The sequence below is a fragment of the Erinaceus europaeus genome, chromosome 10 (assembly GCF_950295315.1).
Source record: "Erinaceus europaeus chromosome 10, mEriEur2.1, whole genome shotgun sequence".
Classification (NCBI taxonomy): domain Eukaryota; kingdom Metazoa; phylum Chordata; class Mammalia; order Eulipotyphla; family Erinaceidae; genus Erinaceus; species Erinaceus europaeus.
In genome coordinates this window covers 71,316,098-71,343,720 of record NC_080171.1, presented here as the reverse complement: position 1 = coordinate 71,343,720, position 27,623 = coordinate 71,316,098, and the positions used below count along the sequence as shown (strand labels likewise).

At 42.1% G+C, this 27,623-nt stretch overlaps 1 protein-coding gene across 6 annotated transcripts in view; it reads left to right on the top strand.

The window, feature by feature from the left end:
- PIP5K1B (phosphatidylinositol-4-phosphate 5-kinase type 1 beta) overlaps positions 1-27,623 on the top strand; it is a 361,155-nt gene that overhangs the window by 274,658 nt on the left and 58,874 nt on the right. For all 6 annotated transcript variants that reach the window (XM_016190557.2, XM_060199750.1, XM_060199751.1 and 3 more), the window contains 2 exons: positions 2,937-3,092; positions 8,086-8,230. In XM_016190557.2, the coding sequence (XP_016046043.1) occupies positions 2,937-3,092; positions 8,086-8,230 (301 nt within the window). The remainder of the gene's footprint in view (positions 1-2,936; positions 3,093-8,085; positions 8,231-27,623) is intronic.

Sequence of the window (27,623 nt, the reverse complement as noted above, 5' to 3'; positions counted from 1 at the left end):
AAAAAATCAACTTTGGCCATTTCTCTACTTTCAAAATTTCCTTCCCTTAAAGAGAGGGAACCCTATTTTTGATACACACACACACACACACTCTCTCTCTCTCTCTCTTTAACAAGGAAATGAAATGCTGAAAAACTAAGAAATTAATTATCAATTTAGACAATTAAGAAGAGACAGACAGACAGACCCACCTGGAGTTTCATGCTGTGGGTGGGAGGAGGTCACAGCTCTTCCCCTCCCAGCTTCTAAACCCTTGAGAGCACCAACCTCCACAGGATAAGCTTGTTGATCATTTGAGATACAAAGTGTGTGATGGGGGAGGTAGCATAATGGTTATGCGAAAGACTTGTTCATACCTGAGGCTCTGAAGTCCCAGGTTCAATCCCCAGCAGCTACTAAGGCAGAGCTGAGTAGTGCTCTGGTAAAGGAGAGAAGAAAAAAAAAGCATGTTGGCTTCCAAATCCTAAATTGCCCCCTAACCCCCACAAAAATTATGGATGCTGTTATCAGTTTGATAAGGCTATTTCCAGGACATAGAGACCTGCCTTCTCTTTAAGTAAAATACCTGTCCTTGATACCAGCCTCAGTGTGTCCCTGAACCCTTCCTTAATTAAATCCTTGCAGGCTGTCCATGGCAAGTCATGGATGAGCATCTGAGCTCTGAGACCCCCACTATCCCCCCAGGCTCTCCTGCTATCAGGGGACCCCTGCGTGCAGACCTCCACAGTGGGGAGGGCTCTACCATAGACAAGACGGGAGAGGACAAACAAGCTTCAGCTTCGCTCACCATACTCTCCACAGGTATCCTGTAACAACACTAAGCCGCAAAGAGTTACTGCAGATGGTGGCCAGGAGGTAGCTCACTCAGTGGAGCTTGCATATTAGCATGTGCTAGGATCCAGGTTCAAATCCCAAACACCACCTGGGAACACCTGCAGCCAGGAAGCTTCAGAAGCAATGGAGCAGTGCTGCAGTATCTCCCTTTATTTCTTTCTCTCTTTCTCTGTCTCTCATCTTCTATATAAAAAGAAGAAAGCAGCTTCTAGGAGCAGTAGGGTTGTACAGGCACCAAACCCCAGAGATAAGCTTAATGGCAAGAAAAAAAAAAAAGGAGAGTCAGGTGGTAGTGCAGCGGGTTAAACACAGGTGGCGAAAAGCACAAGGACCAACATAAGGATCCTGGTTCAAGCCCCTGGCTCCCCACCTGCAGGGGAGTCGCTTCACAAGCAGTGAAGCAGGTCTGCAGGTGTCTATCTTTATCTCCCCCTCTCTGTCTTCCCCTCCTCTCTCCATTTCTCTCTGTCCTATCCAACACCAGCGACATCAATATTGACCACAACAATTAAAAACAAGGGCAACAAAAGGGAATAAATAAGTAGATTAATTGCAATTGAGGGTTGAATGTACACTAAATGGGGATATCTGGCCATAGCTGAAGCATGCTTTCTCTGATGAGTCCTAAGCATAGGTCCACAAGCATGATGGAAGGGAGGTATATTTGCCTGGATTCAAGTTCCCAACCCACTTAGGAAGTTGTAGACTACTGTTTGGACAAAGGTCGAGAGTGAATTATACCTCTGACCTAACTGTGGCCTAGGAAAAAAAAAAATGCAAAGGGCAGGAAGTATCAGTGAAAAATCACTGAAAGGGGAAAAGCCACCAGGAGTTAGCTCCGCTAAATCAGACAACATGAATAGATTAAACACTGACATGTTTAGAAACTCCAGTTCCAAGTTAATAAAACCAAGGTCGTGAGAATTCTCTGGACTTTACATAATTCACTGTTGCATTTGTTTTGTTTACAACCTACGGAGCCTTTTCTCAGCACTGGAAAACCATTGTCTGCAGAAGAAAAATTGGTCCTTCTGAAGCAAAACATAAAATTTCACATCAAATAGGACTTAATTTCTGGGAAGAAATCATTCCAGGCCATTGAGTTCTAAGTCATTCTAAACAAGTGAATTTAATAAATAAGTAAATTTGCCATACAGAATGGAATTTCACCTCCTTTTCATACCCTCTGCATAGGACGAGACTTTTACTCAAATTGGGGTAAGAATATCAACAAGTAGGTAGCATATCAGTTTGATAAAGTAGGGAATCAGGCAGTGGAGCACCAGGTTAAGCGCACATAGTATGAAGTGCAAGTACCAGCACAAGGGCCTCAATTTGAGCCTAAGCACCCCACCATCAGGGAGGTAGCTTCATTAGTAAGCAGTGAATCAGGTCTGCAGGTGTCTGTCTTTCACTCAGCCTTTTATCCCCGTCTCTCTCAATTTCTCTCTGTCATATCTAATAAAATGAGAGAAAAAAAATAAAAGGCCACCAGGAGCAATGGATTTATAGTGTAGGCACTTCTTCTAGCGTTTGCCCTTCTTACGTAGCCAGTCAACAGCGTCAGGTTGAGCCTGATGTAAAGTTTCGAGACCTCCTTTGAATCTGGAGAGGTGGCAGTTGTTGACTATGTGGGTCATAGTCTGTCTGTAGCCGCAGGGGCAGTTCGGGTCGTCTCTGGCTCCCCAGCGATGGAACATAGCGGCGCACCGGCCATGGGCTGTTCGATAGCGATTGAGGAGGGCCCAATCTGAGCCCTAGCAATAACCCTGGAGGCAAAAAAAAAAGAGGAGGAAGAAGAAGAAAAGAAAAAAACGAAAAAGTAAAAATGTGGAAGCAGTTGTCTTTTATTTGTGATCGATAGTGGGTTACACCACTATAAGATCACAGTGTATTGTTCCCCAACCCTTCTACCTCCCCAAAGATAACCACTGTAGTTCCCACAAGTCTTAGAAATAGTTTGCTTCAGTTTTATTTATGGTTGGTTTTTTGCAACTTCACATGCATCAGTTCTCATGAGTGAGTCCATCCTGTAGTCATCTTTTATGTCTTTACTTGTTTTTATAGCAGGTGTCTGCTTGTCTTTTCTTCCCTCTGTTTAGCTCTCAAGGCCTCCCCTTCTAAGAAACGGTGCAACTCCATTGCTGCCCTGAAGGCGACCTCCCAAGAGATCGTGTCCTCCATTAGCCAGGAATGGAAGGATGAGAAGCGGGATTTGCTAACCGAAGGACAAAGCTTTAGTAGCCTTGATGAAGAAGGTAAAGACCTGTAATTTTAAAAAGAAAAATTCCCAAGGCCATGAGGCGTTTCACACAGTAGACTGCACATGTTGCCATATGCAAAGACCTGGGTTCAAGTCCCTGGTCCCCACCTGTAGGGGGGTGAAGCTTCATGAGCCATGGAGTAGTGCTGCAGGTGTTTCTCCTTTTCTTTGTCTTCTTTCCCTCTCTATAGCTCTCTGACTCTCACCCTCTCTCTCTCTCTCAACAAAAAAGGCCTCCGTGAACATGGAGTCATATTTTCATGGATACCCAGTGATAACCCTGGTAGCCAAGAACAAAAGAAAAATTTCCTGTGGTTTTATTATATGATAATATAAATTCACAGTATAAAATAGAGCATAACTGCTCTAAGACTTAATTTTCAAAGGATATTTTACAGCATGACTGCTAATAGAATTTTTTAAATCATAAACAGTGCAATACATGGTTTATGATAAAAAAAAATTATAGATAACTACATTATTCCAAAAGGAAAGATCTATGACTGTGGTAACATAGCTTAAATATTTTGGTGTTTCTGCTTTATTTATTTATTTATTTTAGTGAGAGAGAGAGAGAGAGAGAGAGAGAGAGAAGTAAAGAGAGAAAGACACAAAAAGCCCAGAGCACTGCTCAGCTCTGGTTTATGATGGTGCTGGGGATCGAACCTGGGACCTCAGAGCCTCAGGCATGAAAGCCTTTTGCATAATGTGTTTCTACTTCTAAACCCTGTTTTCTGCATGTCTGTGCCTATATGTGTGTGTGTGTGTATGTGTATTTAAATTCACATATACATTAAATCTATGTATATGTACACACCTGCACAGCACAGACTTATAGACACATATACAGTGAGATATATATTTATCTAGGTATTCTATAATGATTTTATAATTCCCATCTTGCAGGTCACAATTTGCCTTTTATTAATCTTGTTCCTTTTTTTTTTTATTTAAGAAAATATTAATTAACAAAACCATAGGGTAGGAGGGGTACAACTCCACACAATTCCCACCACCCAATCTCCATATCCCACCCCCTCCCCTGATAGCTTTCCCATTCTCTATCCCTCTGGGAGCATGGACCCAGGGTCATTGTGGGTGGTAGAAGGTGGAAGGTCTGGCTTCTGTAATTGCTTACCCGCTGAACATGGGCGTTGACTGGTCGGTCCATACTCCCAGTCTGCCTCTCTCTTTCCCTAGTAGGGTGGGTCTCCAGGATATATTGGTGGGGTCTTGTTCCTTTTTTTTTAATCTTGTTCCTTGAATGAATATGAAATGACTATAAAGATGGAGACATATAGTTTACATAGTCTCCTTTTGAAAGTTGGGCTTCTTGCTGTTGCAGAGATTTCTTAATCTTTCTTTTACCAAGCTGACTAAGACTTCTTGCACAATGAGGCCCAGAAGTGGTAGGTTCTAGCCACCCTTGCCTTGTCCTGATTTTGAAGGGACTGCTTCTAATGTTTCCCTGTTGAGAGAGTAATTCACTGTATTTGACACCTATCATCAGCTGAGAAAGTTCCTTTTCGTTTCTACTTTGCTATGAGTTTTTAATCAAGAATGAGTATCGTATTTTATCAAATACTTCTTTGTATTGATCATCTGGATTTTTCCTCTAAGCCTATCAAAGCAAGTGACATTTTAGATTATTTTATTACCATATTCTCTTGAGAACTACAGTGTTTCCTGAAAATTTCTTTGAGTTCCTCTAGGAGATTAGATCTCAGTGGCTTCCCCCCCCCTGCAAATTCATAGAATGAAGTGTACTATTCCTACTCCTGTCTTCTGCAGCCCTTGTCTAGATGTACCAGGTCAATTTTTCTTTCTCATAAGTCCTAGATTTAGTGATTTCTGGCAAGAGTTCATGAATTGCTTTTGCTTATCTCTCTCAGTCCATTACCTTTTTCCTGACAAAGACACGCCTTCTTTTTCTGCTATCTTAAGTTTAAGTCTTTCTCTCTTTCTTCCTTTCTTTTCTCTCTTCACCCCCTTACTCCCCCCTCCCTAGTGCTGGAACTTCACTGCTCTGAACTGACTCTTTCAGATATAAAGAGAGAAGCAGAGGCAGAGAGGAAAAGGTACCACACAGAGCGTGAAGCTTCCTCCAGTATGTTGGTCCACTCTTGAACATGAGTTATATGCATAGCAAAGCAGGAATACTATCCAGATGATATATATATATATATAAAATATTATTACTGTTGTTACTATTATTATTGGATAGAGACAGAACTTGAGAGGGGAGGGAGAGATAGAGAAGCAAAGAGGCAGAAAGGAACCTGCAGCCCTGCTTCACCACTTGTGAAGCTTTCCCCTGCAGGCGGGGACCAGGGGCTTGATCCTGGGTCCTTGTGCACTGTAATGTGTCCACTTAGCCACCACCTGGCCCAGGTGAGCTATTTTTCCAACCCTGAAGCCTCTCAAATTTTTGTGTGTTGAGCGCTTGAGTTACTCATCATTCAATATGATTAACCTTCCCCTGTAATGGAAGTTCTTTATTCTGACCTGAAGTGATAAAGCCAGAGCTGCACCTTCTCTTGCATGACACTGTTTGACCAGAGTCAAGTCCTTTCCTGCTTATCCTCCTTTGCCTCCAAGCCTTATATCACCCTGCCACCTAGTCCTCTTTATTTTTTTAAATATATTTTATTCACTTTAATGAGAGAGAATTAGAGACCAGCTCTCTGGCTTATGGTGGTACTGGGGACTGAACCTACGACTCAGAGCCATTATTCTCTCCCCCACACACTGTTATCCTCTAAAGACAAAATCCAAATCTTCACCCTCACCTGGTAGTGCATATCTTCAGCCCATCTCCTGAAATTATATAAATTTGACCCAGTTCTGCCTGTAAAGGAAATCCGAGCGCACCTTCAGGTTATATTGTACTTATTATCATCACTTACCATGTAGTTTAGGGGAATGACTAAAAAAGAATCCAGAGCACTATAATCCAGTGATTATAGTTGACTATTCTGTATTTTGTATTTTAAAATTGGTAAGAGAATCCATCTTTGAAATTATTGTCAGTAGAGAAAAAAAGATTGTATATTGTCCGGTAATGGATGTCATCTAAACATTTAATGCTGAGTCATGTTTTATACCTTCAAACTCATACTGTGTCATATGTTAATTATATCTCAGTAATTAAATTTAAGTTCCCCTTAGTTGAAAGAAGGGATCAATGTAGGCCCAACTATAAGACTTCAAGGACAAGATTGAGCCGCAGTTTCTGTTATGTCCACAATGTTCTGCCTGTAGAGACTTGTCTTTCTAAGCAAGCTTTGTTCTCTCTGACTAAGCCTCTACACAGTCTCTGACAGACCCACTAGTAAGTGATGTGCATTTGTTCACAGTATAGGGTCGAGCCATTTATAGTGATCCAGAGTCAACCCTTAAAAACAAACAAAACATGTGGGTCACTCCTCAGCTTAGAATATTCTGCTTGTTCTACTAGAGACAATTGATTCTTCAGTTTTTTCTTTCTTTGCTTGCTTGTGATAAAAACAGAAAGGCAGAAAGAGAGAGAGAGACTGACTGACTATAGCACCCAGGCTTTCTTCAAGAGAGAGAGAGAGAGACTGACTGACTATAGCACCCAGGCTTTCTAAGAGAGAGAGAGAGAGAGAGAGAGAGAGAGAGAGACTGACTATAGCACCCAGGCTTTCTTCAAAGTGGTAGGGTAGTCTTACACAAAGTGGTAGTCTTACACATGACAAAGCAATGTACTATCCAAGTGAGCTATTTTGCCAGCCCACCTCAGAACTTTCATAGGAATCTACTTTTCTTTTTCTTTTTTTTTTTATTATGATTTATTTTGGATAGAGATGGAGAGAGATACCTGCAGCACTTCTTCACCACTCATGAAATTTAATCCCTGCAGGTAGATAGACACTGGGGGCTTGAACTCTGGTCCTATGCACTAAACCTGGGCACTCAACCACATGTACCACCACCCACCCTAAAATCTACTTCTAAGAGGAGAAATAAGCATTTCCTCATATTATGAGGGAAAAGGCAGCTATATGACTGAAAGGGAACTAAGCAGTTAAAGTATATGTTGTTTATGTGTGAGGGACCTGGGTTCAATTCCTTGACAACACATATGTTCAGTGGTTCTCTGGCCTCTGTCTTTTAAATAAAGTTAAAAAGTAATATAGCATTAAAGGGCAGCCATGCTATTGAAACACACTATCAAGGAGGAGATTAGCAATATAGCTCTCTTGGATAGTGGGCCTTGTTTTGCCATATCTGACTCAGATTCAAACCTAGTCCTTACCACACTGGGCAAAGCTCTAGTTCTATGCTATCTTTCCCCCTCTCCCTCTGTTCTCCTCTCTCTCTCTCTCTCTCTCCCTGAAAAAGTCAGCCTAGAGCAGTGAAGCTCTGGCAACAACAAAGAATAATAATATCAAGGAGAGCTCTGCAAGAAGAGTCCAAGAGCTCTTGGACTCACACGGGGCCGAGGTATAAGCTGCCTACTAGTCTATGAAACATCTTGTTTCCTGGCCCTTGAAGAGTCTGCGTGCTTAGATCTAAACTGGGAGCTGTCCACATGTGCATATCCCAGGGGGGGGGGGGGAGGGCAGGTTCACCGCTTATACATTTGCCAGTCATCCTTTTAATCTCTGTCGAATTATCCCCTTAAGCCCCAAGGAGTTTTTATATCATCTTTTGAAGCATTCAATCCCTTCATTAGGTGTTTAAAAAAAACATTGCTAATACCATTTCCATAAGCCATTTTGTAAATTAATGCAATTTCCTTTCTGTTTAACCTGTTTTCAGGAAGCTATTTTGCATGTCTGCGGCAGTTGGGGGTTGGGGGCAGAGAGCAGAGCTCATTGGATCTGCATCCTGTGTGAGATGAGTGTTCGTGACTCTCTGACATCACTGTGTCATCATCTAGAGCTGAGATTCATGAGTGTGTGTGTGTGTGTGTGTGTGTGTGTGTGTGTGTGTGTGTGTGTGTGTGTTGCTTTCCTTACCAGCTCTGGGGGCCCGACACAGACCTGACCTGGTGCCTAGCACCCCATCACTGTTTGAAGCTGCATCCTTGGCAACCACAATTTCATCTTCCTCCTTATACATCAACGACCATTACTCACATGACAGGACAACTCTCTATTCAAACAGGTAATGCTTGATTTAATGAAATTTCTGGTCAGTCGCTACCGAATCAATATCTTGGCTAGATCAGTGTCTTCAGTGAGAATGTGCTGTCCCTCACCACGAGGACATGCCTGTCACCTGCCCTGTAAGAGACAGAACATGCTTGATGTTGACTGCAGTAATAAGTGCATCTGAGTGAAAACTCTTCTGATTTTATGTTACAGTTGGTCATTCCTGTAGACATGTCTCTCATTTTTGTTTTAACAACTTCTTACAAAGTTTTATTTTTGGTGGGTAGACTTTTTTTTTTTTTTTTACTATTGCAAAGACAGCTGCAAAGATTCATTATTATTGTTGTTATTTTGATGAGAGCACTGCTCAACTCTGGCAGGGATTGAACCTGGGACTTTGGAGCTTCAGGTGTGAATCTTTTTGCATAAGCATTATGCTATCATTCCTATTCACTGCAAAGATATTGGAATAGATCTTTCTGTATAAATGGCTTTGATAGCTACAGTAGATGGGCCAATGGCCTCCCAGGGCAGGGGAGGTAGTTTAATAGCTATACAAAGGACTTTTATGTCTGAGACTCTGAAGTCACAGGCTCAGTCCCCCATACTACCAAACAAAACAACAATACCCTCCCTAAATTGCCTGCACCCTATTTCCTAAGCCCCTGACTTAGTGCAAAGTAATACATTTTATTGTTTTAAGCCATGAAGTTTATATTAGCCTTTATGGCAAAAAAAAAAAAAAAAAAAAAAAAAAGACTTTGCCAGTGTGGTTAAAGGCTGATTTATGGGGAAAGTACCCAGGTGACCCAACAGTATCCTTGCAACAGGAATACAGAAAGGTCAGAGTTAGAGAAGGATGTAGTGGAAGAAATAGAGACCAAAGAAAGAGCTATACTTTGAAGACAGAAGAAGGAGCCATTAGCCAAGGAATGTAGGCAGACTCTAAAAGTCAAAAAGAAGGTAAGTAAATGGGTTCTCTCATTTAGAGTCTTTCCAGTGGAGCATGACTGTCTCTAAATTTTAGGAGTTCTGACCACTAGAAATGCAAGATGATAGAATTGTGTTGTTTTAAGACACTGTTTTTATAATAATTAGTTACAACAATTTTACTAAATAGAGTAACTATTGTTCAACCTGAATTTGACTATTGGGCTGATTTACAACAATTTATTAGATAGGATTTGATTTGTTATTATATGTCCTTTTTAATTAAAATGTCCTTGACCATTGATTCTAGTCATGGGAAATGGCATCTTTACAAATATCACAGCACTGTGGTGTTAGCTGTCATATTCCTTCTGTTTTCACACATGAGATTATAAGATTTCTATCATTGTATAACATTGTATTTTCACACATACAGTCATAAGCCACAATTCCAGAACAAGGACTTAGACTATGTTTAAGTGTCCGTAATGGTCTAGTAGATATGGAACTGGTTCTTGAAGTCTAGCTCTTGTGAATAAAGATCAGATCTCTACAAGTGAAATAGCCATCATCCAACCCTGCACTGCTGAATGATATTGTGAGATATGTTGTTAGATTTCCATGCTGTGGAAATGGAACATTAACCATAGATTTTCTATGCTCCGGGGCCACAATAAACAAAACAGCTCATGATTAAATCAAGCACAAGTGGGAAACGATGTTATCGAGAGGCATGCTCTCTGTGGACTGTGAATTTTAGTTGGGCTTCAGTTTGGAAGGCTCTGCTTAAAGGATCAGTACATAAAGCTCAACTATAAATTACTCAACTCTCCAGAGCATTACAAATAATTTGGACCAGAGAGGTGGCCAAGAGGTAAAGCTCATGCCTTGCATGTGGAAGGTCCCAAATTTAATCCTATAGCTGCATTGAAAAAAAGGGGGAAATAATTTGTTTCACTTTCCTAGATTAGAAAAGAATTGGAGTAATGTCCACCTAACAGTGTGTAACTTGCACACTCACATCTGTTATGAAGATGAGCCACACTGCAGTTTTTCGTATCCTCACAGCACCACAAGCACAGTTCTTTTGCTTTCAGATATACACGGCAGCTCAAAAGGTGACTGGGAGGTCTCAGGAAGTTCTTTGTGAGGTCAAAGATTATTCCCACATGAATTCATGGTCATTGCTTTCGATTTGCTACAATTCTGTTCATCAGGGGCTTTGGAGGTTCTCTCCTTCACTGAAACATTTGGCACAAAAACGAAAAGTGTGGGGTTTTGTTTGGAGTGGGGCCTTGATGGTAGTTGTGACTGTTGTTACCCATCTCTTGACTAAGGGTATTGAACTCTTGGGTTTTCTTGAGAGTCACCAAAGGTCAGCCCTTGACTCCTCCTAACTCTTGACTTTCCTCCCTTCCTGGCCAGCTTGGAGCCTCCTCTGTACACAGTGGGGTTTGTGGTCTAATTCTTGGTACTTTTATCAGTGTTAGGACTGGTCTTTTTTTTTTTTTCTCAAAGAAATTTGCATCTGCCTTGAGTCCCCAAATCACAATTCAGTAGAATTAGCTATTGCTTTAGGATCCACTGTAAGAACAAGAAACTGTATGAAACCAAAAGGGGTTTCATAGAAGGAATAAGGTTCCTACAGAGGCTTGGCACATGGGCTCTGGCCTAGAAGTCAGTCCTAGAACCAGTCTGTTAAATGGACTGCCAACAGGTGCCATCTAGAGAAAAAGTTTTCAAAATATGGCTTAAGAAACAGAACAAGGGAAGTCCAGGAGGTGGCACAGTGGATAAAGCTTTGGACTCTCAAGCATAAGAAACAGAACAAGGGGCCAGGTGGTGGCGTACCTGATTAAGCACATGTATTACAATGCGTAAGGACCCGGGTTTGAGCCCCCAGTCCCCACCTGCAAGGGGAAAGCTGTATGAGTGGTGAAGCAGGGCTGCAGGTGTCTCTCTGTCTCTCTTCCTCTCTATCACCCCCTTCCCTCTTGATTTCTGGCTGTCTCTATCCAGTAAATAAATATAATTTTAAAATTTTTTTAAAAGAAACAAAACTACACAATTTAACTTAATTTAACATAGTCTTCTGAAAGATCATTCATTTGAGCAGCGTTGGGCTCTATTGTCTCCTACAGCTGCAGGAAAGAAATGGACTCTTCAGGCCACCCTCCTCCTCTTCCTTCATCTCTGCTTTCCATAAGATGCTTCCATGTCTGCTGCTTCTTATTCTATTAGGAAGTCAAAGATGGGCCTCTGATCCTAACCACTGACTTAGGAAGAGGAAGGAAATCCTAAGGATAAAAGGCAGGAAGGTGGTACAGAACCCTGTCGAATAAAGAAAGGCCTGAGGAATGCTGGGGATCTGTATCTCCATCTCCCCCACCCATCATGCCTGATTCTGACTATTCAGCTGGGGAAGGCTTAGCAGCAAATTGAAAAGCAGTTATCATATTTCATTTCTGTCATTTCCCCCCCCTTTAGGACCCTCCTATCCCTATGTGGTGCTTCTTGAAGCAGTAAGTAGATGATATTCTAAGTCTCATCTGGGCTACTAAATTTTATAACCTCATCCACATAGCATAAAAAGAGGCTGTGTTGGTGTTCTTGTTCACATTGTATTTCTCTCTTTTTTGTTTCTGTTTTCTTCCTGTAAAATAAAAAAGGTCTTTTTTCCCTTTTTGGTATCATGCTATACATACCTGCACTAGAAGAAGCTGTAAATCATTCAGTTAGCACTTGTTATTCTGTCAGCTTTGATAGAATCCTTGATTTTGAAAGATGTCGATTAATGGCTGGGTGTCTCCGTGTCTAAATCAAACACTGCAGGGAGAAACTGCTGTATCAGAATCATTCCTTTATATAAGGGATTATTCTGGGTAGCTTCAAAAGCTCCAGTAGTAAGCCATTCTTTTTTTCTTCTAAGTATACTCTAAAAAGTGAGCAGGAAGCAAAGGGAAAAAATGTCTCTTTTTCAAAGAATATATTTAACTTGGTGATTGAGAGTACATATTTTAGAGTTCCAATAGGCAGTCTTGTACTAGAGCATGAAATTCTTAGGAATAAAGAGAAACAATCATGGCTGCATTCTTCCCAGTCAGATTTTTACTCTAAATTTTTAATATTTGATTTTCTTTTTGTATTCTATTAAGAGGTAAGACCTTTTACAGAAGGTATATATGGAGTATTAGAAAATGCAAAAAGCAAGTGTACCTGCTGTCAGAGTTAAGAACATTTTGATTCCATGCTGTGGAAATTGGTGGCATGCCTGAATATTAATTCTCCCCAGGACTTCCTGAACACAGTCGGTAGCAGAGCACAACCTCTGCTTAGGCAGAAGGATTGAAAACCTTCTTGCCTTCCAACAGATCTATATTCCCCCATCAGTGCTGCCTTTGCTGACATGACCACTCTGTTTAGCCTCATAGTTTGTTTGTTTGTTTGTTTGTTTGTTTTAATGGGGGATTAATGGTTTATACTGGGCAGTAAATACAGTTGTTGGTACATGTGTAAAATTTTAATAGAGACAGCCACAAATCAAGAGGGAAGGAGATTAAGAGAGAGAGAGAGAGACCTGTAGTTCTACTTCACCACTCATGAAGCTTCCCGCCTGCAAGTGGGGACCAATGGCTTGAACCTGGGACCTTGCTCAGTGTTATGTGTGCCTCTTAACCAGATGCGCCACCACCCGCACCCCCCCACCATGTGTAAAATTTCTCAGTTTTCTGCAAAACACTCTCACCCCCTCCCAGTCTAGGTGGTCCTCCATTGTGCATAAAGACCTAAACCCCACTTCCTCCCACCCTTAGAATCCAAGTTCTGCTTTGTGCTTCCCCTTCTCATTTCTCAACTTCTGTCTGTGAGTGAGATCACCCTATATTCATCCTTTTCTTTCTTGTTTATCTCACTTAACATTATTCCTTCAAGTTTGATCCAAGATGAGATGAAGGTGAATTCATCATTCTTAATAGCTAAGTAGTGTTCCACTGTGTTACTATACCACAACTTTCTCAGCCACTCATCTCTGGTTAGACACCTAGGTTGCTGCCAGGCTTTGGCTATTACAAATTGTGCTGCTATGAACAGCAGATCTCTTTGGATGGCTGTGTTTGTTTCCTTGGGATATATCCCTAGGAAAGGAATTGCTGGGTCATAGGGTAGGTCCATTTCTAGCCTTTGAGAGTTCTCCAGACTTCAGCCTCATGTTTTGAGGTTTCTGAAAGTCCCCATACCCTGGAGGCCTTTGAGGGATGGTGAGAATAGCAACCATGTCAGAGGAAAAGTGCTGGTCATTTGCACAGAGAGGCTTATCTAGAAATGACTTCCTAAGTGATGAGCCTAACATTCTAGAGGGGGTATCACCTCCGTTCCTCTTCTATTAAAGGACTAAGTCAGCTTTTGCCAGGTGTCAGGAAGCTGGGTCATCAAGCAAACATGGATGTATGTTTTGGAAAGCAGATGATGATTTTGGATCCTGAGGCAGAAGCATGCCTGTTTCCTCTGCCTCCTGAGAGAAGGACGTCACATTAAGGACTGGAGTCACTTTCAGCACACCTGCTACTGAGGCAAACCTAAGAGTGTGTCACTTCTTTTTAGTGAGGTTGAGGGCACTTGCAAAGACTATTTGTTTCTGATAGGAGTTTTATAATATGCCTGCTAGTCACACTTCTTCTCCCCAGCCCCATAAAAACGACCCCAGAAGAGAAAAAATATATATTTACATCACAGAGCCTGCACCTGGATTTTACAAGCAATCTTTTGGGTTGTTTTTTTTTTAATAACTTATAGAATGACATCTGAAGTGATTAGCTTTTCAAATGACTCCACATAGATTTCTGCATGGACAGGAAATTGAAATGAATTTTTCAGATAGCTGACATTTTTTTTGAAGAGTAGCTTAGGATTCCACATTAATTCAGAGAACGCTCACATTCTTTGATGAATTGGTGCATGATGATATTTCTAGGGCTTTTTTGTGTGTATGTATGTGTACTGTTAAAGTCTTTTTTTTTTTTATAAAAAGGAAACATTGGCAAAACCATAAGATAAGAGTAGTACAACTCCACACAATTACCACCACCAGAACTCTGTATCTCATCCCCCTCCTTGATAGCTTTCTTTATCCCTCTGGGATTATAGACCCAGTTTCATTATGGGATGCAGAAGGTGGAAGGTCTGGCTTCTGTAATGTCTTCCCTGTTAAACATGGGTCCAGAACACACTGGTCAGGTTGTCTGTCCAGAGAAGTCTGGTTGGCATCATGGCCAGCATCTGGAACCTGGTGGCTAAAAAAGTTAACATATAAAGCAAAACAAGTTGTTGACTAATTATGAACCTAAAGGCTGGAATAGTGCAGATGAAGAGTTGGGGGGGGGGGGTCTCTGTTTTGTAGATAGCTGGTAGGCCTGTTTTAGTTCTATTCCAAAGGGTCCATGACTATACTAGTTTTTTTTTTCCCCCTGCACCTGACATCTGATATGCAGGTGGATCCAAGTTATTGTCTGGAGAGATGATATCATGGCTGGAAAAAGGACCAGAAAGCTGGATCAAGGAAGAGAGTAGCTCCCAAATATGGGAAAGGTGATAAATATTGTTGACTGTAAACCTCATTGATGTGATGTGTTCTGGGGCCCACACTCACCTTAGGATCCTATGTAGCCTCTGCATCCCTGTAGATCTGAGCTCACATTCTGTGGTCATGACTAGGAACGTTCCAAGCTGCCCCAATTTCAGGATCCATCTTCCTCAGGTGTAGCGTAGAGTATGTTGTCCAGCCTCCCTTCAGAGGATGGCGCATTCTCTACCTTTGTTGATTTAAGGTGAGGGAAAGGTCCTATGGGGGCCCACAAAGGGGTCTTTTTTTTGTTGTTCCTGATAGAGATGACCGGTAACAATGGAGAGCGGGATTTATTTGAGGTCTAGGCCCATCATGTCTGTTTGGAAATCTCAGGACTCCCCAACGAGGGCCCCAGCTGATGGGGTGGTCTGATAGTGACTAAAGAATCATTATTAAAGTATGCCAGTCTCTTGCCCTTATTCAGATTTTGCAGTCCTTGCTTTGATAAGAATAGCTTGAGAGTGAGTGAGAGAAGTGTAGGAAGTAGGTGAGGAGGGTATCTAAGTCTAAGTAGACATTATTTCATTATGAACTTTATACTGACTCACTGTAGACTATTGTGTACTTTTGCTTTCAGGTATATATTTTGCCCTAATTTATGGATACATGTGAACACATGCTCTATCTCATGGGACCTGGTCTATATCTAGGTTTTGGGACTTTGTTAGGAAGTGAACCTTCTGGAATATAATAAGAGAATCCTATGAAAGATAAGGTCTCACCTGAGTAATGAGACTGAAGGGTTGATATTCCATGCCAGACATCTCTGGATATAGTCTGAAGAGAAGCATACTAAGGTGGTACTCGTTGCATTGATTGGGTTGGAATCGGCGGATGCAATACCATTTGGTATGACTTGAGAGAAGCATGTAGGAAAGTGAACCCCACCCTAGAGATTCCAGGACTGGGGGAAATACAGGCTTGATAGAGGAAGTGGGAGGTTCCTGCTGTCTTAGGGTTTAAGAAGGCAATAGATAGTTATTGCTATAATCATATTACTTGGCAATTGATTTAACTTTGAAAAATTCCTTTTTAGGATTTTCTGTGTCATACACAACATGACCATAATTTATGTCCTTTGACATTATTTGTATATAGCTGTGCCACCAGTCGCTTCTGTTTTCCCTACTCTAAGCTTTTTAAGAGTGTCAACATATCAAAGACTCCACCTGTGGTGTGTGCATTAAAAAGTTTGAGACATTCAATCAATTTTCCCTTCTCATATTAGTTAAATAGTGATTTATATAACTACAAATTAATAGAAGTGTACATAAACACCATTCCCACCACCAAAGGACTGTCCCATCTAATCCTCCCCACCCCCACCCCTGTGAAGCTGAACTTTTACCCTCGCCCTCAACCCAGAGATTTTTTACTTTGGCACCCTAAGAATTTTTTTTAATGGATTCAATTTATGGGTAAGTGACATTGCCAACGAAAGATACCAAATGTTAACCTGCCTCTGGATAGTCTCACTGATCAAAAGTAACATATATATTTGCCTCTAGTGTTCATTTTCAGTCTCTTAAGTTGTAGAGCCAAAAATCCCATGGCTTTAGTTTCTTTGACTTCAGCCACTAGTGTCACATCTCCAGAAAAATGGTTTGCTTGTAGCAACAGTATCTCTTATACCCTTCCAGTCCTCTCCTACCGTACCCTTCTTTTTTTTTTTGGGGGGGGGGTGGAGAGGCTTGATGTTAAATGGAAAATCTAAGAAAGAGAAAACTGTTGCAAGTGCTGGACTCTTCACTTCTACATTCCAGTGTCCCCAGTGGAAACCTTGTTGAACTGACTGTAGCCAGTCAACACCTTGGCAAACTCTTTGTAACTATTCAGCTTATACTGTACCCAACTTGAAAGAGATAAAAAGCTGAATGCTGAGTTAAAAAAAATTTCAGGCCTAGTAGGAATAGACCTGAAACCCAACGTTACTCCCTGCCCTCCATGCAGCCTTGGTCTTGTTGTCTTGTTTTTTTGGTTACATTTGAACTATAACACTGGCGAGCTGAAATACAGATTTATTTTTCCCTAGCAGATGCCTGCATGACTCCATCACTCCTGGTGGTCTTTTCCCCACCAGGCCTCCCCCCCTTTTTCTTTCATAGGGAGAGACAGAGAAGATACACTCTGCACTACTCATGTAGCGTCACACCTGCAGGTGCTCCTATGTGTTGGCCCAGTGCTTGAACCTGAGTCCTTGTGCATGGCAATGTGTGTACACTATTGGGCCTCCCTATGCCCTCCCTCACTGAAACAGAGATAAACTTCTCAAAGTACAACTCTTCCCTCCAACTAGGTTGAAGCACACTGCTCAAGGAAATCTAGCTCACACTAAAACTTAAGAAAAAAAATTTTGGGACATTGTACTCTTGTTCTCTATCTTTACCAAGAGGTGAAACAATTTTCTGTGGTTCAGTGGGAAGAAAGAAAACATGGTTCCTTTGATACAGAAACAGGACAGAGCAGATAAGAGTTTCTGGTTACAGTGAAGACATGGGTCTCAGTTCCTTTCTCAGACCCTCAGACCTACCTGGACATGAGCTCTGCAGAGCTTCCCTTGGCTTAAAGGTATTGGGGGTAGGGGTGGAGGGGTTACCTGGTGAAATGCAAACATTATCATGTGCAAGAAACTGGGGTCCAAGTTCCTGGGCCCCACCTGAAATGGGAAAGCTTCGCTAGTGATGGAGCAGTGCTTCCTGTCTCTCACTCTTTCTTCCTCTCTGTTTCTCTCTGTCTCTCACCTTTTGTCAAAAACTAAAAAAAAAAAAAGGGGGGGGGGTAGGGTGTTTTAGGTTAGCCTCACCTCTGGGGAACACTCCCGCCTGCCCCAAACTAGCTCCTGTGATCTGAGGGTCAGACTCCCTTTGTGCTCACCAGTGTTCTTAACCTCTCGCCCTCCAGCAGAGTCATTCTTTTTTTTTTAATTGGAGGAGGTTGCTAATGGTTTACAGTAAGTACAGTTGTAGACATGTGGGTACAGTTTCCTACAAAACTCCAGCCTAGATCCTCCTCCACCATCATGCCCCAGGACCTGAAAACCCCCTCTCCTCTCCCCCAGAGTCTTTTACTTTGGTGCAATACACCAAACCCAGTCCAAGTTCTGCGTTGTGTTTCTTCTTCTGTTCTCACTTCTCAACTTCTGTCCATGAGTGAGATCATCCCATATTCGTCCTTCTCTTTCAGTCTTATCTCACTTTAACATGATTCCTTCAAACTCCATCCAAGATGAGGTAAAGAAGGTGACTTCATCATCATTCTTAATAGCTGAATAGCTGAGGTTAAAAAAAAAAAAAAAAAGGTGAATTCATTGTTTTTCATAGCTGTGTAGTGTCCTGTTGGGCATAGAGCCCACAACTTGCTCAGCCACTCATCTATTGTTGAACACCTATGACGCTTACAGGCTTTGGCTATTAAAAATTATGCTGCTATGAACATAGGCATACACAGATTTTTTTTTTTGGATGGGTGTGTTTGGTTCATTAGGATATATCCCGAGGAGAGGAATTGCAGGGTCAAAGGGTAGATTCATTTCTAGCCTTCTAAGAGTTCTCCAGACTGCTCTCCACAGAGGTTGGACCAATTTACATTCCCACCAGCAGTGCAGGAGGGTTCCTTTGTCCCCACAACCTCTCCAGCATTTTTTGTTGCTATCATTTCTGACTTATGACATTCTCACATTCTTTTTAGGAAAGCTTCACCCATGGGCTTCCTGGTTGTCTTGTTCTACTGACAACATCAGTTGTGTCTCTGGCCCCTCAGTAGCTATACTCTCAATCCTGACCATGTTCCTCTGTCAGATTTGTCCATGCTGCACTCAGCAGCTGTTCTGCTTGTTGGGTCAATCATACCTGAGCAAGTAGGCATCTCACTCCTGCTGGAGTGGCCCCAGACAAGCTGCCACTAAGGGCTCATCCCCATCACTTGGGCTGCTAGGGCCTCTCTTTGCCCACAATGGGACCATCCATTACAGTCCCTTCTTAGGGAGTCTGTCTTTTAAGCTATCATATCTGCAAAGCTCTAATGCCTCATGCAGAGTAGTGGCTGCTGCCAATGCCTGGGGTTGTGTGGGTGAATATCTGCCAGGTGCTCTTTCTCTTATTTTTTATTGCCACTGTGATTATCGATAGTGCTTGGTGCCAGTACTATAAGCCCACCACTTCTAGTGGCCATTTTTCCCCCCCGCCCCCACTTTATTTGATAGAACAGAGAGACAGTGAGAGAGGATGGGAGATAGAGAGGGAGAGAGAACTGCTTTACTGCTTGTGAAGCTTCCCCCTTGCTGGGGCAAGCAGGGGGGGCGGCTTCTCAAACCCAGGTCCTTTTGTGTATGGTGAAATGTGAGCTTAGACAGGGTGTACCACCGCCCAGTCCTCCAAGTGCTCGCTCTCTATTTCCACCATTCATACTTCACCCAGGGGCTCCCCAGGGCCAGGCTCTGCCCAAACCCTAAGGTTAATTTTGCTTCCTGGACAGAACTCAAATATACACCAAGTAACCGAGGTCATTTTTCCAAAGCCCGGAGAGAGTTGAACCCTGGTCTGCTCTGTTTAATCCTGCTGTTATCTGGGGCATCGTCTCCACTTTCACCAGCTTTTTCTCCCTGTAATTGAGGTGACTTGTTGATCTTTGGGGGAGGGAACTTTACCATAAAAACCATCAGTGTAAACCTTCTCTGAGGGCTCATTCATCTCAGAAAAACTAACAAACCTGGCCCCCACACAGGCCAGCTAAACAAGTTGACACAACCAGCCTTTTGCTTTGAGCTCATGATAGTCTAGATGCCAGTGCCATTAGGTAAATACCATGAGGGCATTGGGAGGCAGTGATAAAATCTTGAGTCAGAATAATACTAATCCAAAATGTAATTATTGAAGAGGCTTCTCTCAAGGATAAAGTAATAAAGATGAAATATTTAATGACAATGGAGCTCATTATTCTTCTGGCCAGCTAGATTAAACATTAGTGTTTGAAAGGTCACATAAGAAATTGGGAATGGCCAGGCTTGTTTTTCTCAATGAAAGATTTGGCTCAAATAAAAATGTCATCTTGATGGTCACTTGGAGGAAATAGATGTTGGAGCTACCTTGTTTTCCCTTCACTGTTTCTCACCACACTGCATGGAGACTTCTGAGTAGTTAAACATTTACTCTGTAAAAAGGTGTTTGCTCTTTTTATTTGTATCTGGGTGCATCCGGGGTCTGGTGCCCTAGTAAACTCAATTGTCATAACTGCTCATTTTGATTGTCATCCATGAGTTGTAACAAGTGGGGAAGCAGCCAGTCCAAGGTCAAGGCAAAAAGCTTATCCATGACAGTGATGTTCTCCTCTGAGAGTTGTGATTTCTTTGCCTCTGCCTAGCCTCCTATTGTATTTCTGATTCCAGTAGCAGCCAAACTCATCCTAACAGGATCACAGAGCTATGGAAGTAGAAGGGTGGTCCTGACATCTTGCCACCCAACTCTTTCATCTTCTTGTCTTAAAAGCGCATGCATCACCTTTAACTGTCAGTTATGTGTAGCTTGTCAGCAAAAGAGCGAGCACAGCCTTGGTCACCCTTGCCTATGATTCCTCTTCCACAGGTGGGACTCTTTCAGCCAGTTCTTTTGGCAGGTCACTCCATATCTCCGAATTAGATGCCAGTGTTGCTGTTTCTTGAGCATTCAGGTTTAGGCATCAATAATGAAGAGAAAGATTCAACTGTCATATTCCCTACATTCCACAGTCATACAAACTTCCCAGCCCCTCTCCACCCGTCCAGTGTAGCTATGTCATGCTTGTGCCTAGCTCTCTAGAGTGTGTTGTTATTACTGTGAGAATGCTGTGTTGGTATTTCCTTTTCTATATGACTTTTGCTTTTCCCAGTAACAGTCAATCATCTTGTTTGCTTAGTTTTTCTGCTCCTATTAAGGCACTCAAACAGGATGCTCACATATCCACCAAAAGTCATTTTTATTAGCAATTTTATAATGGTATACAAGGTTATAAGATTATGGGGTAAAGTTCCACACTATACCAGCCGTGAAAACTCTGTGTCCTCTTCTGGAACCCCAAGAACCTCTACAGTTCTTACAAATTCTTAGAAACAGTTTGGCTAGTCCTTCTCTCCCCGCCTTTTTCTCTTCCTCTTCCTCTCCCTTATTTTTATTTGGGGGGGAGGGGTATGCTAGTGGTTTACATTATGTTTATTGACATATGGACATGTTAATATTCCATGACCCTTTTTACTCCCTCCCAGCCATTCTCTCCCTAGAGTATTTTGCTTTAGTGCAGGACACACTGCCCAGTCCAAGATTTGGTTTGTGTTTTCCTTTTCAGTTTTGTTTTTTCAGTTATATTTATAAGTGAGATCATCTGATATTTGTCCTTCTCTTTTTGACTTATCTCACTTAGCATAATACCTTCAAGTTCCATCCAAAATGAAGAAAAGGAGATGGATATATATATATATCACAATTTTCCTAGCCATTCATCTGTCACTGAATATCTGATGGTTTGCTTCCAGTTTTGGGCTACTACAAATTGTGCTGTTATGAAAATAAGTATACATAGCTCTCTTCATTTCTTTTGGATCTAGCACCAGGAGAGAAATTTCTGGGTTGTGGAGCCACCCTACTCCACTATTCTAAGGATTCTAATTGCCTCTTGTCTCTCTTGGCTTCTGTACATGTCACATCTGATCTCATCCTCTTTTTTAAATTAATTCCTCTTTTTTTTATTTTGGAGAGATCACATAATTCCTAAGTAAAGTGTTTATAGGAGGCAAAGATATACAAAGCCTAACATGGCTAGACAAGTCTTTATTCTACCCCTAAAATTTGATTAATTGGGTAGATGATACACAGTATAAAATAATTTGAAAGAAAAGAATGTTGCATTTTACTTTTTAGTTGTGAATAATCTGTTCCATTATCTTCAGGTTCATTGTTTCCATTGAGAAATCCTGTGCTATTCTGATTCTGATTCTGGCTTGTTTTTTGCCTCCAGGGTTATCACTGGGGCTCAATGCCAGCACTGTGAATCCACTACTCTAGACAACCGTTTTTTTTTTTTTCTTCTTCTTCTTTTTTTGGGGATTAATGTTTTACAGTCAACAGTAAATACAATAATTTGTACATGCATAACATTTCTCAGTTTTCCACATAACACTATAACCCCCACTAGGTCCTCTGTCATCCTTTTCCAGGGTCTGTACTCTCCCCCCACCCCCACCCCAGAGTCATTTACTTTGGTGCAGTACACCAACTTCAGTTCAGGTTCTACTTGCATTTTCTCTTCTGATCTTGTTTTTAAACTTCCCCAGGCAATCATTTTAATCCATGTCATTAGATAAGACAAAGAGAAATTGAGAGGGGAGGGGAAGATAGAGGAGGAGAAAGATAGACACCTGCACACTTGCTTCAACACTTGTGAAGCATCCCCCCTGCAGGTGGGGAGCCAGAGGCTTGAACCCTGATTTTTGCTCGGGTCCTTCCACTTATTACTATGTGCGCTTAACTGGGTACACAACTGGCAGCCCCTATGGCCTACATTTTTTTCCCTTCAAAAGTTGACAATCTCAACACTTTCTCCCTAACGTCTTGAGTATTTCACAGTTAGATGCCAAATCGAAGAGATATTTTCATTCTTTATATTAAGCACTCATAGGATCTTTCAGATTTGAAAATTCATGCTTTTTAGTCAGGAATATATATATATATATATATAGTTTCCTCTCTATTTTCTTCTTTCTGCATTCCAGTGTGGGGGGGGGGGGCACAAGCACACAAAAGCTTCCCCCAGTACAGTGGGGCTGTGCTTGAACCTGAGTAACTTATGTGGCAGAGCAGGTACCCTCCCAGGTGAGCTATCTTGCTGGTCCCTTCCTGTGATTCCTTATATGCAGCCAGGCCCTCCTGGACTGTTCTCCAGGTTCTTATTCTCTTCATAGTGATTTGTCTTTCTGATCATTTTTGGAGAGATTTTCTCAATTCAGGTCTCCTAATTCTTCAACTGAGCTTTTTGGTCTTTTTTTTTTTAAATAATTTTTCTATTTACTGGAGTTCCTTTCTTAAGTCCTTTATTCATGGTTCTAGTATCTTCTCTCTCTGATGATACCAGGACTATAGGGAATTTATAGTCTTTTTCTATTTTTTGTCTCTTCTTCCTTTTGGGGGGGTCAATTTTCATGTGGGTTGCCAGTTTCTGCTTACTTGAATCTGTGTCTTTCTTACTGAAAACTGTCCTGAAATTTTGGAAATCCTTTAGTTAGTTGTTCAACCAGGAGTTGAATGACCAGAAGGCTTACTGGGAGCTGAAGCGCCCACACAGGACTTGTTAGCCAGGCTTCAATAGAGAGCAACATGTTGGGGGCCAGGCAGTGGCACACCTGTTTGTGTACACTCATTACCATGTGCAAGAACCTGGGTTCGAGCCCCTGCACCCCACCTGCAGGGGGAAAGTTTGACAAGTGGTGAGGTAGGTCTGCAGGGGTCTGTCTCTTTCCCTCTCTGTCTCCCCCTCCTCTCTTAATTTCATTCTGTTCTATCAAAGAGAGAGAGACCACTGGAAGTAGTGGCATTGTATGCCAGCACTGAGCCCCAATAATAGCTCTTGTGGGAATTCAAACAGAGCAAAAAAAGAATGTGATCTGCCAGGACTCTTTGAAATGAAATCATTGTTACTATCTACAAGCCATAGCTGTTAACCAGTCCATTTAGTTCTAAGAAGATGCTTTCAGGGGATGGGCCTGGCTGGATGAAAGCCTGGGTCAGCAAACACACATTCACGTCATTACTCCATTCCCCGTGTCTTCTGTCTACATATTCAGAAAGAGAGAAAATAATACACTCAGAGGCCAGGTGGTAGCACACACAGCATAGTGCACACATTACTATGTGCAAGGACCTGAGTTTAAGCCCCAGGTCCCCACCTGCAGGGAGGAGGCTTCACCAGTAGTGAAGCACAGCTGCAGGACTCCCCCTCTTCTGCTCTCCCTTTCTATCTTCCCTCTCTGTCTCTATCAAAGAAAAAAGGCTGCTGGGAGCAGGGAAGTCATTGTGCAAGCACCAAGCCCCAGCAATAAATGGTTGAATAAAAAATCAATTTAGAACAGTAGTGCGTTCAGTCCTCTGCTGGACTGGGGCAGATCATTTGCCAATGTGTGTCCACTCTCTACAGCAGTGGCTAAGGTCTTGGGCTTCTGGCCCTGCTCAGCCACTTACAGCCTGTCCCTGAGCCATCTTGGCTCTGAGATTTTGTATCTGTCCAACTTGTCTTTTGCCTCTCCCCCTTTTTTGTGTTAAGTGACTTAATACTCACTTTAAAAATTATGAGATAACGGGGGTCTAATTCCACACCATTCCCACCACCAGAGTTCTTTGTTCTTATTCCCTTCATTGAAACTGAAATAATTCTCCCAACATCACAGATATGGGGTAACTATTATTTCTATAACTATATTTCCATATATTTGCTCATTTTTTTCCTGTGGTCCCAACTTCTCTTTCTAAGTCACACCTGATGCTACTTCCAAATGTCCTTCCTTCTTTCTCTCTCCAGATCCTGATGGAATTGGGGCTTAGAGCCCTCTGACTATCTTCCCCTAAAATTTATCCCCCTCTGGAGGTATGGACCAGAATTCGTTATGGGATACAAAAGGCAGGAATTCTGGCCTCTGTAATTGCTTCTCTGTTGGACATAGGTGTTGGCAGGTTGATCCGTATACCCAGCCTGTTTGTACCTTTCCCTCATGGAGTAGGTCTTTTGCCCTTTTATTTATTTATTTATTCCCTTTTGTTACCCTTGTTGTTTTACTGTTATAGTTATTGTTTTTGTTTGTTTGTTTGTTGGGGAATTAATGTTTTACATTCAACAGTAAATACAATAGTTTGTACATGCGTAACATTCCCCAGATTCCCATTTAACAATACAACCCCCACTATGTCATTCATCATCTTTCATGGACCTGTATTCTCCCTACCCCACCCACCCACCCACCCCAGAGTCTTTTACTTTGGTGCAGTACTCCAATTCCATTTCAGGTTCGACTTGTGTTTTCTTTTCTAATCTTGTTTTTCAACTTCGGCCTGAGAGTGAGATCATCCCATATTCATCCTTCTGTTTCTGACTTATTTCACTCAACATGATTTTTTCAAGGTCCATCCAAGATCGGCTGAAAACGGTGAAGTCACCATTTTTAACAGTTGAGTAGTATTCCATTGTGTATATAGACCACAACTTGCTCAGCCACTCATCTGTTGTTGGACACCTGGGTTGCTTCCAGGTTTTGGCTATTACAAATTGTGCTGCCAAGAACATATGTGTACACAGATCTTTTTGGATGGATATGTTGGGTTCCTTAGGATATATCCCCAGGAGAGGAATTGCAGAATCATAGGGAAGGTCCATTTCTAGCCTTCTGAGAGTTCTCCAGACTGTTCTCCACAGAGGTTGGACCAATTGACATTCCCACCAGCAGTGCAAGAGGGTTCCTTTGACCCTACAACCTCTCCAGCATTTGCTGCTGTTACCTTTTCTGATGTATGACATTCTCACAGGAGTGAAGTGTTATCTCGTTGTTGTCTTTATTTGCATTTCTCTGACAGTCAGAGACTTGGAGCATTTTTTCATGTGTTTCTCAGCCTTTTGGATCTCTTCTGTGGTGAATATTCTGTCCATGTCCTCCCCCCATTTTTGGATGGGGTTATTTGTTGTCTTGTTGTTGAGTTTGGCAAGCTCTTTATATATGTTGGTTATTAAACTCTTGTCTGATGTATGGCATGTAAATATTTCCTATTCTGTGAGGGGTCTCTTGGTTTGGGTAGTGGTTTCTTTTGCTGTGCAGAAGCTTTTTAATTTGATGTAGTCCCATACATAGGTTTATACTTGCCTTAGTCTTCTTTATAATTGGATTTGTTTCATTGAAGATGTCTTTAAAATGTATGCGGAAAAGAGTTCTGCCAACATTTTCCTCTAAGTATCTGATAGTTTCTGGTCTAACATCCAAGTCCTTGATCCACTTGGAATTTACTTTTGTATTTGGTGAAATACAGTGGTTCAGTTTCATTCTTCTGCATGTTTCAACCCATTGTTTCCAACACCATTTGTTGAAGAGACTCTGCTTTCCCCACCATTTAATAGTCAGAGGCCCTTTGTCAAAGATTAGATGTCCATAGGTGTGGGGGGTCTTTTGCCCTTTTTATGAGCTTCTGTCCTTTTACAGCCCTTGATGGTGGCATGAGAAGGGTTAGACTAGTCGGCATCTATTTCTGCTTCAATGTTTATACATCAAGAGATGCAAAGACTTGCTGATTGAAGACACTGAGGTTATTATCTATTAAACATGACTTCATAGAACCAGAACTCGGGCCTCTGTTCCCTGACTCCCTTGTTCAGGGCACCCGCCTTCCAAAGTCATGACATCTTCAGTCACTGACTCATTATCATGAGTATGTTTCGGGTTAGGTGTAAATGAGTTTAAAAGTCTATTTTGCAGGGACCAGGCAATGGTGCACCAGGTTAAGTACACGTAGTACAAAGCACAAAGACCCGCAAAGGTCCCAGTTAAAACCCCAGACCCCCCCCCCACCTTCACCACAAGTGATGATGCAGGTCAACAGGTGTCTGTATTTCTCCCTCTCGATCTTCTCTCTGTTGTATCCAATAAAATAGAAAAAATGGTCTCCCAGAGCAGTAGATTCTTATTGCTAGCACTGGAGGCACAAAAAATATATATCTGTTTTGCAGAGTCCTTTGGATTTTTGTTTCAGTTGTTAGTATGTTTAAAACAGGACAGGGGGCCAGGTGGTGTCACTCTTAGTTGAGCTTACATGTTACCATGTATGAGGACCCAGCTCCCTACCAACAAGGGGGAAGCTTCATAAGTGGTGGAGAGCCCCTCTCTCTCTCTCTCTCTCTCTCTCTCTCTCTCTCTCTCTCTCTCTCTCCCTCCCTTTCTGTCTGTGCCCAATAAGTAAATAAAATATTTGAAAAAATAAATTTACAAAAAATAAGACCGGAATGCACCTGCATCTACACACACACTTTCATGTTTCACAGGCAAGCCCCACAGAAGAGAAGGGTTTGAAAGGGGCTAGATAATGGCTCACCTGGTAGAGTGTACACATTACAGTGTGCAAGGACCCAGTTCAAGCCCCCAGCCTTCACCTGTAGGAGTCAAGTCCCAGCAGTGAGTAGGTGCCAAACAAGTCACTGTCAGATGCCCAAATTTCATTGGGATCCCCCCTCAGCTGGCACGGGTGGCCGAGCCATCCAAATGGATGAAGCAGCTACCTGCACAGGTGTCTCCAGAGCCTAGAAGTCCAGTGCCAGGAGAACCATCACCATCTTCCTCAGTGGGTGCCAGAGGTCTTCCCCAGATGGCTCAACCTTCACACTGGAGGTCTCATGTCCTATGATCTTTGTAGTATGTGAGGGGGCCTTCTTTACTTATTAGAAAGACCCCAACACAGTACTGCTTGGGTAAGTAAGTGTTCAGTTATTGGGTTGTTAGGAAAGTCATGATGTATGTTTGCATCGAAAAGCATAGAAAAATATGCCATGACTTTTCCCAACTAACCAATATTTACTAAACAGATTTTTAGTAAAATAATACTGAAAGCTCCTGTTTTTAAACTGAAGCTCTGCCTGCTTGCACTCCCATCCTCTCCCCCTTACTGTGTGTGTGTGTGTGTGTGTGTGTGTGTGTGTGTGTGTGTGTGTGTGTGTTCATCCCCATCCGTCAGTCCATCTGTCCCTGGAACTGAAAACTGAGTCCTGGGGTTACCCTCCCATGCTGAACTGGGCATGTCCTCTAATAACCACACACGGCTCCACTCATCAGCTTCTATAGCTTCCTTCCTTTAGCTCAGCACAGAGA